We start from the raw sequence: 20,119 nt of genomic DNA, 5'->3' as shown, positions 1-20,119 counted from the left end.
TCCACCTCATTTACCAGTGGCTGAGGTTTAGATTTGTGATGTTCAGACTGTTAGACATTAAAAAATCAGAAGGCCAAAAGTAAATAAAATCATGCATTAAATGGCCTCCAGCATTTTCTGAAGGGGAAGGGAGGGAATGCAGAAAGGAAACTGTAAGAAAGGAGGTAGCTCCTGCTTCTCCTTAACCATTATAATGGAACTGAGAAGGGGATTTGGCCTCATGTACATAAATAAAGAAACCTTAAAATGAAGAGAGGAACTGCTCTGTATTTTAGGCAAAGGTTATGCACCCATACAATTATGGACACTCTGTAATAATAGCCATATCACTAAGTTAACAACACCACATGGCACAGTGCAAGAATGAAAATATTAAAGGACATATAGCAACACTATTTATAACTCGGATACAAAGTTATCTCAGATATGGAAACAACTATGCCACCAGGATCGGGATGCTTTTATTGTTTTGCTGACTCAGTCTAAAGTGAGTTTTATTTTCTGTCTTCTCATGAAAAATAAGTGCCCAGAATGCTCTGGCAAGTCAACTCCACTTCTTACAGCAGGCAACACACTATGTATCACGGCATTCTAAAAAAAATGAAATAAATAGAAAGTCTATCTTTTTATTGTCTTTTTATCATCTTATCCTGCTAAATGCAAAGTTTATCTTAATGTAAGAGTTGCAAAACTAGGATTATCTGTACTTCCCTAGATTGTAAAAATCCAGGCTGCCACAGATTTATCACCCCCATAGCTATAATGGCACGTCAATGAACTCAAGTTCGCAAGTCCTCCACTTTTAAAGTTGTGAGCTGAAAAGGCTGGCAAAAAGAAATTATTTCTTCATACACTTCAGCTCCTGTGCCTGTGATCTGATCTTTACCCAATCTGGCAGGATTGCAGAAGATTTCAAAGGCTTGTATGAAAAGAAGATTATATTTCCTTAAATTTAATAGGAATAATGGCTATCTTTAGGCATCTCCTCTGACTCAGAATGACTTTTTTGAAACTTATTTAAATAGATGGGAGAGGAATGAACATAAAAAGAAAAAGAGAGAGGTACTGTTCTCCTCTTAGTAAAACTAACTGTTAACTTTTTTTTTTTTTTTTTGGTGAAAAAATGTTGGAAAGAATGACGATACATTACCCTTCTATAACCAAGCTCTAAGACCACAGGCCCTTGAAAACTCCACTCCATTTGCCAAATACAGCAACTCAAGTAGAGGAGAAACTACCCTAAGTCAATGGCATCAATGTGCTGCCTACTGCAGTATGAATGACGCCCCTGCAAAAAGTGGTGCTTATTCCTCCATATTGAAACCATTTCCTCTGGCAATGTGGAGCTCGTTGTACTAAGGAAGCTGTTGTTCAACTGCCTAAGGACAAACTGTGGATTATATGCAACTTGAATGGTTAAGAAGCATTATCTCCAAAAATGAACAACAAGCAACTGGATTAATAGTGACCAGATGGCAATAGAAGAAATAGATTAGCATTTAATGAGAATGATGATAGGTGTTCTTTGGAGTGTATTTCTCAGAGTTCAGTAAAAAGAACATCAACTAAATGCATCTTCCATAAGATATTAATGCTACCATCTATAAAGTCTATTAATCCTTCCTCACCTGCTTCCCCTAAATATGAATCTTTCAGGTTTACTTACCGTATTGGCTGGCTGACAAAGGCATTTTTGTGGAGTCTGTATGCTACATAGCTTGGGAAAGAGCCTGATTCCAGTGATACACCTTGTACAGAAGCAAAATGCTTCTCTGTTAGATTATATGATTCCAGCATCTTGAAACCTTTAAATCCGGAGAGAAAATAAAAAATAAAAACACTGTAGAGCTGTAAAAGACACAAATGAACCTATTCCAAAATATTAGACAGTTACTTACCAGGTGAAGTGTATCCCTCCAAGTAAATAAGAGGACAAGCTAAAAGACATGAAACAACATATAATTCAAAACTATAAAACCTAACAGGATATGAACATGTATATACTGCAGAAAATTTTATTACCAAAAAGTCTGTGCTATTATTAATTATCAGTCAACTTTTGTTACATTTGTCATACTGTGTTCTGCTCTGTGGTAGATGTACTGTCAAAATCTTTACTTGTTAATTTTAGTAGGATATTTCTACCATGACAGATTGTATGGAATAATAAATGAACCCCCCAAATGTTTTAAGAGTCTAATTCATAAGAAGAAAGGAGCACAATGACACAGTCTTTCCATGAATATTTAAGGCATGAGTCAGGCTACATAATAGCTGTCAGATTCACAAGGAAAAACTGCAGATTTATATGGCTTCTCAGGAGCCAGCAGTTAGGGAGTACACAGTTGCACATGACAGGCCTGAGAATTTCTCATTTTTGCCATAGAAGGATTTCACTTGAATAAACAACTGAACTTTATTTAGATAATTTTAAAACAGCATCACACACTACAGCTGCACCTCTTTAGCACCCCCAGATCAGTGGTAAATAAGAGACCTGTTGTGTCTCCCAGTTCACATTAGGCATCATTCTAATTCCTCTTAAAGAGCAGTAGTTCTGCTGACTGTTACTCTCTTTTTGGTATACCAGTACTTTTGAAATGTGAGACAAGATTACATAAAATGTAATACCTACTTCAAAATTTTTAAAAATTAGCTTCCTCCCTTAAACTATGTCCAGTTATTATGAAACCTAACTTTTATATATGAACTTTTTTTTATATATATACCTTAAATGGGATGGCAACTGTAGTAGTATATAAGCAAATGTGTTAATTTGGGAGAAGGGAAAACAATGTCTTCTACTCACTTGAGGTAGCTGTCTCACACACAAAGGTGACGAGGTTATCTTGAATCTTTTCAAAGGCATCAAAGTCATCAACAATAAATACATGGCGTTCACTGGGCTTGCTGGCAATCTTGGCCAGTTCATTGTAATCTACATCAGCCACACCAACCACAAATACACTGAAGCCTGTAAAAGTAACACTTGTTACTTGAAATGTAGTAAACATACGTTACCATTTCTCAGGTCAATATTTCACAAACCATCTCTATCATTGACTTCTCAGGCTCTACTTAGACTTTTATCTGGCCTTCATTATGAGCATACATTCTGGACATCATTTCACCCTACCAAAGTTCAGGAGGGATTAAACCAATTTTTGCATCTTTCTTTCAAAACTTTCTCCTCCTTCCTTCATTGGTTTTTGTTGGGCATTATCCAATCTCAGATAGCCTTAGCTACATATTCCCCTCATTCTTTCATACAAAATGTACAATCCTGTCAACTCTGCAATATCTTAAATCTGTTCTGTGTCCAAAATCGCTGTGCACACTATTAGTTATCCAGTTCTCTATCTGTTGCCATCTCCTGCATTTCATGCTTCTCAGTTTCCCTTTCACTTTCTTAGGGTCGTATTCCTCTCACCAATTTTTACTTTCCAAGTTAGCAACAAGTCTAAGCTAATTGTCTAGTCTTCCTCTATAATCAACAGAGAGACATGGGCAGATTCATAATGCAATTCATCTCACCTCCCTCAGATGTTAACTTCAAGACAGAAGCAGCCATGGTCTGTAGGTGCCTATCTGTTGCTCTTTTCACTAGCCATAAAAGGACACTACGTGACAACCTTAGACTAGACATTTAGTTGTTAGATGGCTTAAGTCAAATGAGAAGAACCCAGACCCTAGAATTTAATCATATCACTAGGTGTAAAGGCATAATGTCCTTCTTTGTCAGGGTGAGTTTCCTCTTCAAATCCTTAAATTAGCATCTCCTTGCCTTCTATGTCAAGTTTTTGTTTCCTGCAATCTTCTAGCCTTTACAGAATTCTGTCTCTGACTCATTTCTTCCTTTCCCTTCTCCCACCTAAGCCTCCATATGATAATTTGACCTCTCTTTGCCGTACCAGAAAACAAGAAAGAAAAAAAAAAACCCACCACACATCAGCACTATACAGAAAAAAAATCTCCCACAAAATTTCATTGACAAGAAACTGCACAGACATTGGAAATGTCTGGAGGACAACAATGGTTGGAGGCTGAAAGCAGAATTCACATTTATTGCAAGTGATAAAGCTACCTTTATTTACATTTTTAATTTTTAAAAAAGAAATGGGAGATAATTATTCCTCTGTAGCCAGTTCTGGTGAAGCTTTGGCTGAAATATTCTGTCCAGCTTTGAGCATGACATTTAAGATGCAAAGAAACTAAAGCAAGTAGAGAAGACAGCAAAAATGATAAGAGGTTTGGAAAACATGATCAACAGGAGGTTGAAGGAAACGCATTTGTTTAGTCTAGAGAAGAGAATACACAAAAAGGAAATGACAACACGCTTCAAATATGAAGACCCGTTACAGTGGACAGTGATCAATTGCTTTCCTGGTTAACTAGGGAAATGAAAAAAAGACAATAGTTTCATTAGCCTGAAGAAACACTTAGGTGAGATGTGAGGCAAAGCTTTCCAACTATTAGGGTAGTTAAGCACTGAAGCAGATTATCCAGGGAGACTGTAGAGATTTTTATGAATAGGTTAGCCAAACATCTTTAGAAACCATCTAGACAGAGCTGATTCCTTCAGATCACAGAGGCAGAGAAGATGACCGCTTGTGGTTTACATGCCAGTGATTTCTGTAAGGAAGTATAACATCTCCTTACTCAGGGAACAGGACTCCAGGTGGTTCATGCACTGAAATGCAAAACTGCTGGGTGCAGGGACAGGAATAGATTATTAGACTCACATAAGCCACATTCAGCAAATCTGAAGAGGAAGTGCAATGCTTCTCAGCTCAAAAGGCAATGAAGGAGTCAGTTCAGACCCAGCTCCAGCAAGAGCAGTTACTTTAACTGGAGATCCACTGGTTTATACTGGGTGAAACATAAAGCTTGAAAAAACAGACCTATTACAACAAAAGCACTAGAATGGAGTGCACTTCACAATGATCCCTGGGGTCCACACAGCAAGGAGAGAAAGAAGCAACTAAAAGTCACGTATGTGAAACTATATGCATGAGGAATTACTTGAAAGCCTTGGCAAGCCACATCCTTCCCCAGAGAGAAAGAAAGACTGGCCCAGAGAGTCTAAATTCTTTAAATAGTTTTGAGTTTTTCCCAAACACTCAGAATACTTTTCTTAGTCCATAAATGATAAGTAAAGGATTCCCAGAAAATTGAAGCACCACTTATAATTGCATCGCTTAATACATAAGGAAATGAAACAGCCAGGTGCTGTGAATTGCTTACCAGAGTGCTGTATGACTGTTGCTGCTTTCCTCACCTCATCTTGAGACCGACCATCTGTGACAACCACAAGTACCTTGGGAACACCTCGCCTCATGCCACTCTCCCAGGTCAAAACCTTTTCTTTGATAAATGTTAGGGCTTTGCCTGCAAAGTGCACAATGAACAGGGAGTCAGCCATATTATCCACAAGAGAAGAAATCCCTTACTTTACTTTGAAAGGGCAACAGACACATAACTAAAACAGAACAACATAAATACCTAATTCTTCAGCCATGCAATATTAGGATAATGACGCAGTTTCCAAAAATACTTTATCTTGAAGAAATATAATTACTGCTCTGAATTACCTGTCCTTGTGTTTCCTCCTCTGTACTGAATATTTTGAAGAGCCCCCAGGGCCTGGGCCTTGTCATCAAACGTATTCAGTTTAAATTCAGATTTTGCCTCATCACTGTACTGCACAAATGAAACCTGAAATGGAATATACCAGTGTTCAGTCTCATACCTCCACCAGCCAGAGTTCAGACTAACTCTCTCCACTGAAATACGTATTGTGGTATATTAGTAAGCATTAAATAATTGAAAGATCTTTTTCATTTATGCATGATTATGCACATACATACGTATTTACAAACACAGATTATCATCACAGCAATGTACACACAACACTTTTCTTTCTCTTTCATGTATGAAATGTGATGTGTCCTTAAATACATATGATTAAATTATTGCTATTACTACGATGCAGCATATATAGTGCCTATTCTCTCCTTCTGAGCGGATGTACAGTATCTAAAAAACCTCTTTCAGTTTTTTTAGGAAATACAAATAGAGCTTGGCAATAGCATGTCAATAAAGTTGGATATATACAAAATTGTGTACTCTTTTGCATTAAATACTGGAATAAAATCACTGAATGTTTATTCTGAAATCATCTTTAAATTTAAGTATTGTATATGCATATATTTAATTTTCTGTAAAATTGCAGTATTATAGTATACTAATTTGGTGCTGAATAGACATCTCTTTGTATGTATATATTCATATTTCTTGAAGTAAATTCCCCTTTTTAAATTATTAATATCGAATTCAAAACCTGAGATTGTTGCAACTATCTCAAGAGGTGTGTGACTTAAATATTTTACTGAACCTTAGCAGTTACATGTCTCTGTCACCCATATCAGACCTTCTCTATCTCTAGACCAGGCATTCATAGTAATTCACAGAAAAACACCCTTAAAAAACAAACAAACAAATGGAAAGGAAAACTACCCGGTATAGATTAGAGCTAGAAAGGATAAAGAATATCTGAGACAGAGTGAAGTATGAGGGGTACCTTTTCCTTAAAAATATCTCTAAAGAGTTAAAGATAGGGAATCAAAAACCTAAAAACATTCCTAGAAGATGAAAGGCAGTTCACAAGCAATGTAAATATTTTTTATAGTTATTGGGGAAAATCACTCTTCCACAAAAAAAAACACCTTCAGCCTTCTAACCAAGGAAAATGCATTGCACCTGCAGGTCATTGCAATGCTCCAGAAATGCCGTTTGAAACTCTCTCATGTGTCGTGTTATTCACTTCATCTAGTGAAAGAGAAATGGTTATGCTTATGGGAACCTAGGCTTTCCATAAATAAGAAGAAAACCAGTAATGGTGCAAGGTTTACAGCAAGCCTAACAGGAAGTATCTCTGACATAACCATGATAAGCCCAGAAATCCTGAAAGTCTATTCCTCATTAGCTATTACTGTTCAGTTTTTAAAGATGCATTAATTCATTAAGAGGACTAACTTTTCACCTTTTCATACTTTCACTATGCCCACTGTGCAGTGGACCCATGTTATCTATCTTTAGGATGGGATGAAGAGACCTCTGGAATTGCCTTTCTCAAAGGGATTCTGCCTACTTATGTACTATAGTGGGATTCTAGGCAGATCAACCAGGCAAGGTTAATGGCAAGCCAGCTGGACTCTTTACATGCACAAGACTCCTTTCTTGCACTGAGAAATGAAAATGTAACCCTTACTCGACAGTCAGACTGTCCCAAAACAGGTGTCTGATATGACACAGACAAAACCTAGTGTATAACAACTAGGCAGTGTGCCAGTTGTTGATGCCCTATACAAAGAAACAAAAATATAAAATTAACCATAGATTGACCATACATCACCCCAGTTTCTCTGGCTGGAGGATTCCCACACACTGCAACTTTTGTCTTTCAGAATAATAACCTCTCAGGATAGACTGGATTGCCTTTGTATTTACAAAATGCCCAATATATTTCATAAATAATTATATATGTACACGTGTACACTTGCATTGTACAACAATCTAATTCAAAAAAACGACAGCATTCTGAAGGAAAGGAAAAATCAGATGTAACTTTAGTAATTCAGCTTCATCTTCAGTTTCCCTCCAAAATGTACCCAACGGAAATAACAAACCTACCTGGATTCCAGCAGGATTAATCAAGTCAAAGGCTCCTACTGTATTAAAAACAAATTTCACTACTTTGTTGAAGTTATCATCACCAATACTCCAGGAAGCATCAGTCAAGAATACTATGTCTGCTTTGGCACCTCTGCATACTGAAAGACCAAGAAAAGGAACACTTAAAACACATCATTCATAGCACTGTTAAATAAAGAGCATTACTTCAAATTTTGAAAATTCAAGAATGACAAATATTCAAGTAAACTGCTATTACCACGCAGTCAACCTGGCAGATGGCTTATGCTCAACACAAAACCATTTATTAAAAATTTTCAAAGAAAAATGCAAGAAATAGGAAGAGCTCAAGAATAAAATGCAAAAGTTTTAAATGACATTTCTTTTCTGAGCAGCTACCATAAAACATAAGTTGTCTTCTGAGGCCCAGGCTCACAGACTTGCTGCAGAGCTATAGAACATCATCATTTTTTCCCCAAATGTGTGCACCTTGCTGTCCTAAACCAGAGAGTTTTGGAGTCCAGTAAAGCTCAACAGCAAATGGATGGCATTAGGAAACTGGTCTTGAACTTCATTTCCCTAAAATGCTGTGCTAGCTTTAAATCTATTTAATTCATGAAAAACAGAATTAAACCCTGAAGCAGTGCAACAGCTATGTAAAAATACTGAATAAATCTACAAATAAACATACCATCCCGAGCTGGAGGGATTGTAGGAGGTGGAGGAGGTGTAGGTGGTAGTGTTGGTGCCTCTGTAGGTTTGAGAACTGAAATAAAATAATATTTTCTTTTACTCTATATAAATTACTTAATTCAAGGAAAAACTCTAGATTATGTATTATATTGCCACACAGAAAGATTCAAATCTTTTCTCACTAAGCTAAACAATGTATAATTGGCAAGGAAATATTTCTTGTGTTACATGAGTAATGAGATTATAGCTGCAGTTAAAACAAAGGTACATTCAACAAAGGTTCATTACAACAGGAATGCTTTTACATGAGTAACACTGCACTCTGATAATACATCCCAATTTTTCATCCAAGTGCTAGGAAACACTTGGTTTGAAGAAGAGCATAAGAATTTTTCTTTCCCTCATAAAATCCAGTTCACGTTACACTGAGAGAAAGAGGAAAAAAGATCACTTAAAAGATATATCGAAAGCCATTTAGGAACAAGACAAATTCTACAGCTGAAACAAGACAAGTTCTATAGCCAAAACTTAAGGTTCACGGTATCTACTACCTACCTGTACGCTCCCTCATAGAGACTGGAGGTCCCTCAAGGTTAGGGGTCTGAACAAAGACAGTAGCATTGTATTCTGTGTCTGGTGAGAGGCCAGTAAAACAATGGCTTGTTTCTGATCCACGTACTGTGATTTCCTGTCCTCGGGAACCTGTCAAAACAAAGCCCAATGGAAAGAAAGTTAGAACCCACTATTTCCCTTTTAATATGTGTGCAAATAAGTGTAGAAACTAGAGACCTCTTGTGAGGTCGGAGCAGATGGGACAGCAGTCTTATTCTTGTCCCATAAAAGTTTTCTAGATCAAGATTATGTGGTAATTATGCACCCTGGAGCATACTGGAGAGTAACTACATTCCAGTGTACATGCGAAAACCACGTAACTAGCAGATTCCCACTAGAGAATGTTAACTTGACAATAAACAGCACTCCCTTTTTGCAGCTTTTTCACCACTCTAGAAAAACAGGTTATGTTCAGAGCTTTAAAGCTCAACCAGATGCATCACGGCTTCTGGTGGAGGCTTGCCACCATCCCAAATAAGTGGTGTTGTCACTGAAATAAGACAATTATGTTTCCAGAAAGAGCAAAAGATAAAATTCACTTACCATCAGCTGGGTTTAGCTTCAGTCTGTAGGAAGTTGCTGACCGATGAGCTGACCAACGGATACAGAAAGTATCCCAACCCACTTTGTAACTTGTTAGGTCAGTGACATTCAAGTATACTGTGAACAGAGAAAGAGATAAATTGCTCTCTGGAAAATGGTATGTAATGGATGTTAAATGAAGCACATCAAAAAGAAAATTATATTAGCAGTGCTGGTCCAGAACTTGATTTTTTAAAAATACACATAGAAGGAAAGAGAAGTTCTAGTCACATCTCTTCATTTTCGGTTACACTCTAGAGATCCCAGCCTAGCTATTTACAAAGGCCCAAAGTCTGATACCCTTCTTGTATTGGGTAACAGCCCATTTTATGAGTTTTCACATGAAAAAGGTTGAGTTCTTTATAAAATAAGAAACTTCCAAAAATCGGAATCTGTCTCACATATATGGCAGTATGAAAAGAATGTACTGAATCAACAAAACTCAGGATGCTTGATTTATTTTAACTGAAGAATTTTTTAGAAGTTTCTTAGCTGAGGCCATCAACAAAATCATCTTCCTCCAAAAAGCTGAAGTTTCAATCACTGGACATCCTTGTGAGATAAAGGCAGTGTAGCAAAAAGCCTAGACCTGCCTAGCATGGTTAGATTCTGTAGTACCCTGGAGACAGTTAAAGACTGACTCCAGCTATAGCTGAATAAAATTTTAGGAAGCAGACTAGAAAATTTTATATCATCAAATCATTACTTAAAACTGTATTTCTATTACTGTTCCCAAGCTTAGTGTTTTTAAGATCTACATCATGGACAGATGATAAGTATTCTCCATGAGAGGATATTCAGACTTTCTGACAGCCAGCTTTAAAAATCCTCTCTTAATCAATATTATCTCAGATCAGCATATGTATCTAGCATGACTACAACAAAATTATTTTGACTTACACGTAGTGCCTTGATCTGTCAACGGTATGCTCATTCCAGAATCATACTGGGCATAAACATTCACATCGTAAGTAGTACTGGGAGACAGATTATGCAAGGTATAGGAAGTCACTTCTCCCACAAAAACCTCCATGGGCTCATTTGAACCTTGAATTGAAAGGAAGCATTAAGAAAGTAGAGAGAGAGAGAGAGAAAGATTCATGATTTGTAGCATGATGAGCTACAAAACTATCTGCTGTCTTTTACATGTCATCAATTGTTAATCTCGTTTTTTTGAAAACAAAACATACTAATTTCTTAAATTTTAGCATATACACTGTATTTGGTAGTTTGTGCTTCTTATAAAATACAAATAATAAGACTTAAGCTTCCATCAAAATCAGTAAACAAAGGAAATAAATATATCCTTTAACACAAACATTTCACGATACACGTTTTCTATTCCGATCTCCCATTAGCTACTCGCTATTCTGAAAGTGGTATGCTCAGAGTGAACAGGTTTTCTTACCCACGGGTTTGTATACAATTTTATAGCCAAGAACAGGGGATGGTGAAGGATCCCAGGAAACTCTGAATCGTGTATACCATTCATCAGTTATATACATATTTTGAGGAGGAAGCAGGCCAACTAAAAAGAAAGAAAAACACTCTAATTAGACTAGTGACTGCTTTTCAACCTCTAGAAACTTACATTGTAACTCTGTCAGGTAATCACGTCAAAGACGTAATTAACATAATGAAACCTTAACAGTGTTGGAGCGCTCAAGGAATATGTGCCTTAAATTTAAAAAAGAATATACAATATTAAAACTAATTACCAGTTCTGCCATTTCCAGTCAATTGTCCACCATCTCCATCTTCATACACAGCAACAACAGTAATTTTATATGGCGTATCTGATTGCAGTGGTTGTAGTATCACATTATTTCTTATCCCAGGAACAGTTGTCTAGAACACAAAAGAAACAGAGGTAAACAAATTCACAGTCCTGTAACTGATCAATAATGACTGCAACTAGAACTAATTTTTTTTTTTTTTTTTCCCCTACACTTGGCGCACTTCTTTTATGTCCACTGTAGATAAAGTCATTCGGGATATCTTAAGGGTTATAGCCTATAAACAATTATTAGTATTTGTTATTTAAATTATAAAACATTGTGGTCAGCCCAAAAAGATAAATCAAATTGACCCTTCAGTCCCTACCCTCATATCAGACTGAGATGCTGCAGTTCCTCAACAAGATTTCAGTGCTGTTCCCTCATAGAAAGGAAAAAACATGATGATGTGTTTGGAGACATAATAAGAGAGGAAGAAGCACCTAAAATGGGGACGGAAGTCAAAGTCATTCACGCTACTCACCAGTTTCATTTCTACCTTTCCATTATCCTCATCTTAGGATATCATTTTCTTGGCAGAAACAACAGTTAGTCTGATAAGGAATCTCTAAATATTTTGATATGTAAAACCATCCCTGTTTATGCATCCGTTAATCTCCTTAACTTCCTGGTGCAGCCATCCACTATTGCTCCCTTCTAGTGAAAAGGTAGGTATAATCCCAAAAGTGACACTGTTATATAAAATGGCCATAAAGCACTGAAACTATGGAAAGTAACTTGAGGTATCTATCTCAAAAGCATGCCCCAGTCAATATTTTCCATTATTACTTGATAAAAATTTTCAGTTGTTTTAGACTTGCTATTTTTTATGAAATGTCCGATATTTTCTGCAAAGAAGATGTGTGTTGAAAAACGTGTGTCCTGATTAACAGATCCAGTAGGGAATTTTCAACCACTGAGTTTTCAGCATGCCCTATACAATAATATATAAGCAGTAATAGCATTTAAATAGCATCTTATATGTGTTACATTTTGGCTGGTGGCAGTCAGCAGGAATTCTGCCATTGACCTCTATAGGATCTGAGTTTGGCTTTGCTATAAACACTCAGAGAATTTTATAAGCATCAGATTAACTTGTGCTATCATTAAGCTGCAGGAAATTAAACACAAACTCTTACAATTCATACTGAACCTTACGAAAGCAAGCTAGATGTTGAATCAAAGTTACCATTGCTTTCTTATTAAACTCTGCCAACTCTCTTCAATTTATAAAATGCAGACTTATGTTTATTCTGTATCTTAACACACTGACTTCATAATGAATAGGGTATGAAGTAATAGATGGCTATTCGCTGTAGCACAATGTTTGAACTAAGTGTCAGGAAGCAGGTTCTGCTCAGAATCTTCCGATTAACGTGTGACTCACATATTTAACATTATTTTACACACAAGTTGGTTCATTAACTGTATATGTTCTGTGGCTTTGTAGGGAAAAAAAAAAGCCAGCCTGTTTCATACAAACCATGGCTTCTCAGCATTGACAACAATGACCAAAGAACCCATAAAGCACGCAATGTGTACTACATGTAAAACAGGTGTCTTTGTTTTTCTGTAGCCTAAAGAATAGCTGAGAACATCTCAGTGCCTACTAAGGAATTACAGAACTTACATATTCATCGATGGGGTCTCCCACAGTGGGTGAATAAATTATTCTGTACTGCTGGACTGGCCCATCAGCATGGTCCCATTGTACAGAAAGGCTGTTTGTGGTCTCATCAAACACTCTCACGTTCCTTGGACCACTGCGAGGCACTAAAGAAAGAAAATACAGGAGGTTGTATGGAGCATGATTCTTCCAGTTCAGTGTCACTCTCACTGGTTCAAATGTTGCCTTGAAGCCAAAGCTAAGAGCCCTCCCTGAACCCTGAATAAACATATACAGGTAAATTTAATCAATGACAATACAGCAGTGCCTGAAGGTCTTAAATAGAAATAGGGCCTTAACTGGAGAAACTGGAGCAGTACGGAAGGGAAGAGAACATCAGAGGGATGTGCAAAGTGAGCATCTACATACATTCTGCTTCTCAGACTCTTGCAGACAAGTACAACTATAGCCTGTCACATCTGCAAGTTTTAGACAAATATGGGGATTTAACAGAGAAAGCATAGATGCAGCAAAAGAGAGGTGACTTCTTATTGCCATAGATAGTTTCTTTACACACTATTTCTAGAACTAATTTTAAAGAAGCCCAGCGTAAACCAACCAAGATCCCACAAGCTAAGTTGTAACAAGGAGGTTTTGGTGTTTAGGCATCTCCAGCAAAAAAAAACAACATCTGGGGAGCTTGACATATACAATTATCATGTAAGACACAGAACATGAAGCACATTTTTTTCTGTTGACAGCAAATTGTACCCATCTTAATGTGCTATTTTTTTTCCAAAAGACAAATTGCTATTTATCTGTAATCACACTTTAAGGAACAGCTTTTAAACTCTTAAACATTCAAATTAGGCTTATTTCACAAGCAAAAATTACTTTGGAGATTATGCATGTACTAAAAATGCCAGACAACATAGCAAAAGCTCCCTTCCATGGAGGCCTATAATTGCTTCAGCCATAACTCAGATGCATTGATCTCAGAGTTGCACTGAATGGCTTACACTATTTGTGATTGTAACCAATTTTATAAATTCTTTACACACCAATTTTTACATATATTTCACAACGCAAGTACTGACTGCCTCTTACATGTTCTTCCCTGTGCTTGGCTTGGATTTCCTTCTCCATCTGCATACAGAGCTATAACATTTATTGAGTAAGCAGTGTCAGGAGTCAAGCGCTCCAGAACCACATCACGTGTGCTGCCTGGTACCACAATCTAAAACAGAAACAAAAGGCACCTATATAAAAAAACCCCTCAGTTTATACCATGTCTCATTAGAATGAACAATTTGAATGAAATACAGAAAAATTGGGAACATGAACATGCTGCACATTTTCCAATAAAAACAATGCAAGTTCAAAAAAAACCAAAAAACATTGATAAAATTTCAAGAGCAGGAGCAAAAAGAATGACAAATACATAAGGAGCTCTCATTCTGCAAATGGAATTGTTATTCTTTACATTTTGCATAAAAATCGTTCAGAAAAAAAGAAGAAACAATCAGGAACAGAAACCAAAAAAATAAGTTCTGTCACAGTTTACTGACATATAAAGGACATTTTCTAACAGGTACTAAAAGACAGGTTCCCACTCCTGTATGAAGTAATATGCAGTTTCACTTCACAGATTCAAGTGATTAATTAAAGATTCTTACACTTCCTTACATAAAAACATATTCATCTGTATGTGTACAATATGGGTGTACATTTTGTGTGAGTACATTCACAGGCTTAGTTCTAAAACTGAACCTACTTCTACACAAATCCAAGAACTCTTACCTCACATCTGGAGGACAAATTTTTGCCCATATCCAGACTTCACTGCTCACCAAGACCTACTTAAACGCTAATGATTTGGGGTAAACAGATGGTTTAGTAGTAAAATCACACAAACTTGGCATCTGGTTTCATAATTAAACTTTTCGTAATAAATATTTGTTGTTTCCTTCTCACTTAAAAAAAAAAAAAAAGTTTTGTTTTAACTCATCTTTACCTGCAATATGATAAAGGCTACTCAATCCTCAATACTCATTTTTAAATGAAAGAGTCTTATTTCTTTTATTTCACCAAATTAAGCATTTATTTACAATGGACTAAATTCCTGCAGACATGGTGTTTTCAGCAGGGACACTCCTCGGCAGACAGTTGGCCTGAGTTTATTATTATTGTTCTACACACACTGAAGGAAGCAATATCCTCCAGACACTTTTAAGGAATAGTATAAAAACTAAATTACTTACAGATTCTGATGGCCTTGGGCCAGTCAGTGGAGAATAATTAATTCTATATTGCTGTACTGGACCTGGAGCAGGTTCCCATCGGACATTCATGCTGTTTGGTGTGGGATTGTAAACTTGAATGTTTCTTGGTGTTCCTCTCTCCACTAGATCAAGGATAATTTAAATTAAGTATTACAAAGTTACTTATGTAAGTTCTAGTTCTACTTGAATTTACAACAGTGCTCAAAGGAAGCTGAAAAGCACATCAGTCTAAAATAAACACTTCACTTTTGTTACCCCAAAATCTACAAATCTAAGAATCTCAGTGATTAGTCTTTACAAACATCCCTGCCAGGGAGCAAAGTACATATGGCTATGCTGCAAATTGAAGGTATGATGATAACACTTTGTTACCCTATTGTTGATCAGACAGGTATGAAAAGCAGCCACAAACTACACTTTTTAGCTCATGTGGACATTAGGAGCTCAAACTCCCTGGAAAATTTTAAGTACCTGGTATGGATATTAGCACAGGTTAACAGCAATATTTGCCATTTGTTCACCAGTATTGCTACTGGCACTACAATTAAAATTTTACTCTTTTGTGGAGGTAAACTGTCAGTTTTCTGTACAACATAAGAGCTGTGCTTGCCTGAGATAAATCGACTGAAAGCCTCCACCCACATAAGCAAAGGAAATAAGTTACAGAGCTACAACCATAACCAAGCAGGTAAACGGAGTTTCTTACACTTACGTTTTAGCTTTGGGGAAAATAAACTTCCACATTTGATGTAAAATCAATTTCTAATGATCTAAGCCACTCACACAAAAAATCCTAACATTTCCTTGAAAAGAAAATTTTTTACTTACAAGTTCTTCCAGTGTCAGAGACACGTCCACCATCCCCCTCTGGGAAAACTGGAACCACAGTTATAGTGTAAGGTGTGTTGGGTTCAAGAGTCCTTAGGATGACATAGTTTGTGTTTCCTGGTACTGTTGTCTACAAATTTAAAAAGAAAAGGAGGGGCATGACATTTACATAAATATGTAAAAAGTTTAAGCTTTTTTGTATCTCCCTTACCCCTCCACCACATCTCATTTCTAGACTGGATGTGATAAAAACTTTACAAAAAGGTGAAGCTTGAAAAACAGCATTCATGGTATCTTCTGGAATTGCCTTTCAAGAAGGTTCTGTCTTGGACTTAACAAAAATGATTGTTAAGCCTTATGCTCTCCTATACAATCTCTTACGGCTATCTTCATTTTGGGGTCCAGATGCTGTTCTACTAGTAACAGTAGCAGAATCTGCAGTGATCTCTTTAATGACTACTATTTAACAGCTCAGAGGCATTAAAAGGTCACTTTCTAAATCAAAAAAGTAAACATTATGTAACACTACAACACGCTAATGATGAGAAGTAATGAGCAGTTAGAAACTTTCATGTTAGAAAGTAAAACTCCACAGCATTTAAGAATATTTATCATCAGTAGATCTGTATGTGCTATTGAAACGGTGGCAATTCATGTACTCCTCCTTTCACAAGGGCACCAAACTGCACAGATGTGGAAAAGGAAACGCAAGTGGGAAAGAATAATATTTTCCCAGTCTGCAACAAGGGTTCCCATTTTCTAGATTGTTTTAGCTCTTTAGCAATTAAGTAATTTTAGGAGATTAGAATAAGACACCTATGTGGATTTTTCTGCTTTCACAAATATCATCTTGGGCGACTACCTACAGTCACATGACTTCTTAGCAGCAAAAACGGGCAGAAATTAGGTCTGCTGACTTTATAGCCTTTTGTACAGCCTGAAGTCAGCTTTACATTCACACACACTGCCCTAAGAATAAACAAACAAAAAAATGTGTGTGGTATTAAATCCCTGTGCTAAGAACTAATCATTGAATGTCTACTACATAAAATCAAACATCTGTAGTACATGTGGGAGTAACTGACTTTCATGGAGGCACTCTGCATTTTCTCCAGGGTAGGTAAGAACAGAAAAAAACCCAGTGTATAGGCAAACAAGACCCACTTCGCTCAGCAGTATTTCTCTCACTAGCACCATGAGCTGCAATTTATCTGAAATAGTTAGTGGGATCCACACAAAGTATTTACCATTTCTTCTGCACCTCCAGCTGTAGGTCCATAAAACACTTTATACTGGCGAGGATTTCCTTCTGCATGATCCCATCGAACGTTCAGAGTACTGGTGGTTGGGTCATAAACTAGCAAGTTCTTCACAGTAGTGAGAGGTTCTGAAACAGATCAATGACCTGTCAGAAATGTGGAGCCACATTCTCTCACCTGTGCTGTCAGATCATGCCTATGTAATGTATCATTAGGAAATTTAAAAAACAAAAGGTTTAATAGTGGATGTTAAATGTTATTTTTCTTCATTATTCAGAACAGATCAGCCCCATCCAACACCATAAGAACTGCTAAATATACTAAGAAAAATTTCTTTCTGGACACTATTTTAGAATTATATGATGAGTTCATTAGGATTGTTTTCCTCATTCCTCACCAAACACATTGCTATGCTCACTTTCCATTGCAGGCTCAAAAGTAAAGTAAGTACAAATTCATTAATAAATTTATTAATAAATTTACAGTTAAATAATTAATTAATTTAAAATAGTGAATTGGGTTTTATACCTGAAGTGTCTCTGGTAGCAAATCACTCAGTGCTTTCTATAGCAGGATCAAAACAATGCTATCAACATAAACTGGTAGTCTGAAAGTGCACACTGTAAAGGTCAGCCACTGAACTGAAAGTGCTCACAGGAAAACAGTAAACTTATAACTAACAGCACACATATGAGAGTCACATGTCTTCAGATGCTTTAAGGTGTTTATTAAATTGTAGCATAAGACAATTAAACGGATTAAAAAGAGGAAGAAGTTCCATAGTAGCATTAGGGTTTCTCTCAGCCTTAAAAGCTAGGTATCCAGTCTAAGGTAGTGGTCCAGGGTTTCCCTACAGCCAGTAGACTGACAGGCCTTCTTACTTTAGATACTTGAAACCCATCAAAGGACAAATGACAAATGCAGTTGCAATGAATTTCACCACGAGAACCTTTTCTCAGCTAATTTGAAAAGCAATATATCAAGATTGCTGCGCACCTAATAAGAAGATCTCAAGAAGGTACTTACTGGTTCTGCCTCGTCCTGTCATTCGTCCCCCTTCACCATCTGCGTACATTGATGACACAGTAATAGCATATGGTGTGTCAGGCTGCAGCTTCTGTATCACCACACTGTTCTGCCGCCCTCCAACCATAGTCTGCAGTAAGAAAAAAAAAAAAAAAAGATTAAAATCCCTTTATCCCTTTCATGCTGCCCTCTTTATGCTTACTGTTATAATGAAGAATGTAAACATTTGATGCAGAGTGGAAAACTCTATATCATATACTGCAATGCTCTTGTGACTGACACTGACAGTAGACATTGAACAATAATATTTAGTACATATTCATCTTAGCAAGTTTAGACAGAGTCCAGTGACACAAAGCCAGTGTTATTTAAGATCTCTAAACTTGGATATAACCACAATTACAGATGAACTGCCAGTTCTGTGCCAGCACAGAGCTGTTTTCCACATTGTTTCTGTCTATATATATCATATTGAAATCAATGAGAGTCTTTCATTCAATTTGACAGACTTTGAATTGGGCTCTGTATGCTCCACTCTCAGGTAGAATGCAAGCATGGAATAAATTACAACACTCTGTAGATCTCTAATGTAGATTTGATACAATATCAACATTGTCTTTCCTTGATTTAAAAAATTTTACAGCATGACACTTCAGCTTCTAAAACATCTTTGTTAAGAGTCTAAAATCATTATGTAGCTTTCATTTCAATTTTTCTTTTACATATAAACCTGTGATCATGATCTCCTCCAAGGAGAAGATATACAGTGCACTGAGAATAATAGATCTTCAGCATTTGTGAATCATGAGCTTTTTGGGTTTTAATTGTGTGAAATTACACTTGCTCAAGGCCATCCTTTGTACTTTTAAGACTATCTGCACGTTTTCAAAGCCTATTCAGCTACTATGTTTGTCATAACACTTAAAAGCTTCTGATGATGAAGAACTGATAATGAGCAAGCATTTATACATCTTCACATTTCATAGAAGTAGATTATTTTAATTTACAAGGAAACTTTTTATTTGTACTCAAGTGTACAAAGCTCAGTTCAAAGCATAAACGCTTTTAGCATCCCATCATGACTGGCTCCATATTTTAGTATCTATTTGCCTTTCAAAACCTGACCCTAAATGATCACGATGGTCTCTGGAGTTTGGTGTGCAGTTTTTGCAGAGTTGTCTTAAATGACCTGTGCTCCTTCTTGATGCAGAGGCCATTAAACGTCAGACAGAGCAATAAAAAAAAAACTTCTAGAAATTCTATTTTAAATATTTCAGTGGGGTGACTGCTATTGTCTACTCAGCAACTGCAGTTTAATCAAATATCACAGTAACAAAAAAGGCAGAACAAGGAATTACTATCATATGACCTGATAATTATTTGCAGACAGACAATAAAATGCCATAAACAGAGCATGAGTGTTCTGTGTGCTCTCCTCAAAAAGAGGTGTCTTCTCCGACTGCCACTGCTGGACTCTATCCAGTTGTGACCAATTAAGTCTATTAAGTCTATTCTTTGCACAAATTTCAACAGAATGCCCATAATTCTTTTTTTACTGCAGTACCAGCAATTAATTACAGATATTGATTAACCGTACTGCTGTTTCTTATTCTTCTAGTGACTTCTCACTATACTTGCATTCAACTACTCAGTTCATAGAACAGTTCAATTACCTCAACTCAAATGCATGTTGTTCAGAAGAGAGTAAGAATGGGTGTCTAAGTATCCAACTGATTCTGAAGTAAACATTCCTAGATACACTTC

The 20,119-nt window shown here is 36.6% G+C and overlaps 1 protein-coding gene across 1 annotated transcript in view; it reads right to left on the bottom strand.

Annotated features, from left to right (window-relative positions):
• COL12A1 (collagen type XII alpha 1 chain) overlaps positions 1–20,119 on the bottom strand; it is a 104,688-nt gene that overhangs the window by 29,273 nt on the left and 55,296 nt on the right. The window contains exons 31-48 of the mRNA XM_075708470.1: positions 18,356–18,485; positions 17,318–17,457; positions 16,071–16,200; positions 15,222–15,364; positions 14,068–14,197; positions 12,985–13,127; positions 11,298–11,427; positions 10,988–11,107; positions 10,480–10,626; positions 9,541–9,657; positions 8,941–9,087; positions 8,384–8,458; positions 7,693–7,832; positions 5,592–5,715; positions 5,245–5,388; positions 2,810–2,974; positions 1,899–1,937; positions 1,667–1,805 (exon numbers count right to left, since the gene is read on the bottom strand). Coding sequence (XP_075564585.1) covers positions 1,667–1,805; positions 1,899–1,937; positions 2,810–2,974; positions 5,245–5,388; positions 5,592–5,715; positions 7,693–7,832; positions 8,384–8,458; positions 8,941–9,087; positions 9,541–9,657; positions 10,480–10,626; positions 10,988–11,107; positions 11,298–11,427; positions 12,985–13,127; positions 14,068–14,197; positions 15,222–15,364; positions 16,071–16,200; positions 17,318–17,457; positions 18,356–18,485 — 2,303 coding nt within the window. The remainder of the gene's footprint in view (positions 1–1,666; positions 1,806–1,898; positions 1,938–2,809; positions 2,975–5,244; positions 5,389–5,591; positions 5,716–7,692; positions 7,833–8,383; positions 8,459–8,940; positions 9,088–9,540; positions 9,658–10,479; positions 10,627–10,987; positions 11,108–11,297; positions 11,428–12,984; positions 13,128–14,067; positions 14,198–15,221; positions 15,365–16,070; positions 16,201–17,317; positions 17,458–18,355; positions 18,486–20,119) is intronic.

The sequence above is a fragment of the Pelecanus crispus genome, chromosome 3, assembly GCF_030463565.1.
Source record: "Pelecanus crispus isolate bPelCri1 chromosome 3, bPelCri1.pri, whole genome shotgun sequence".
Classification (NCBI taxonomy): domain Eukaryota; kingdom Metazoa; phylum Chordata; class Aves; order Pelecaniformes; family Pelecanidae; genus Pelecanus; species Pelecanus crispus.
Note: the sequence above shows the minus strand (reverse complement) of the source record. Positions and strands in the feature narration are given on the sequence as shown.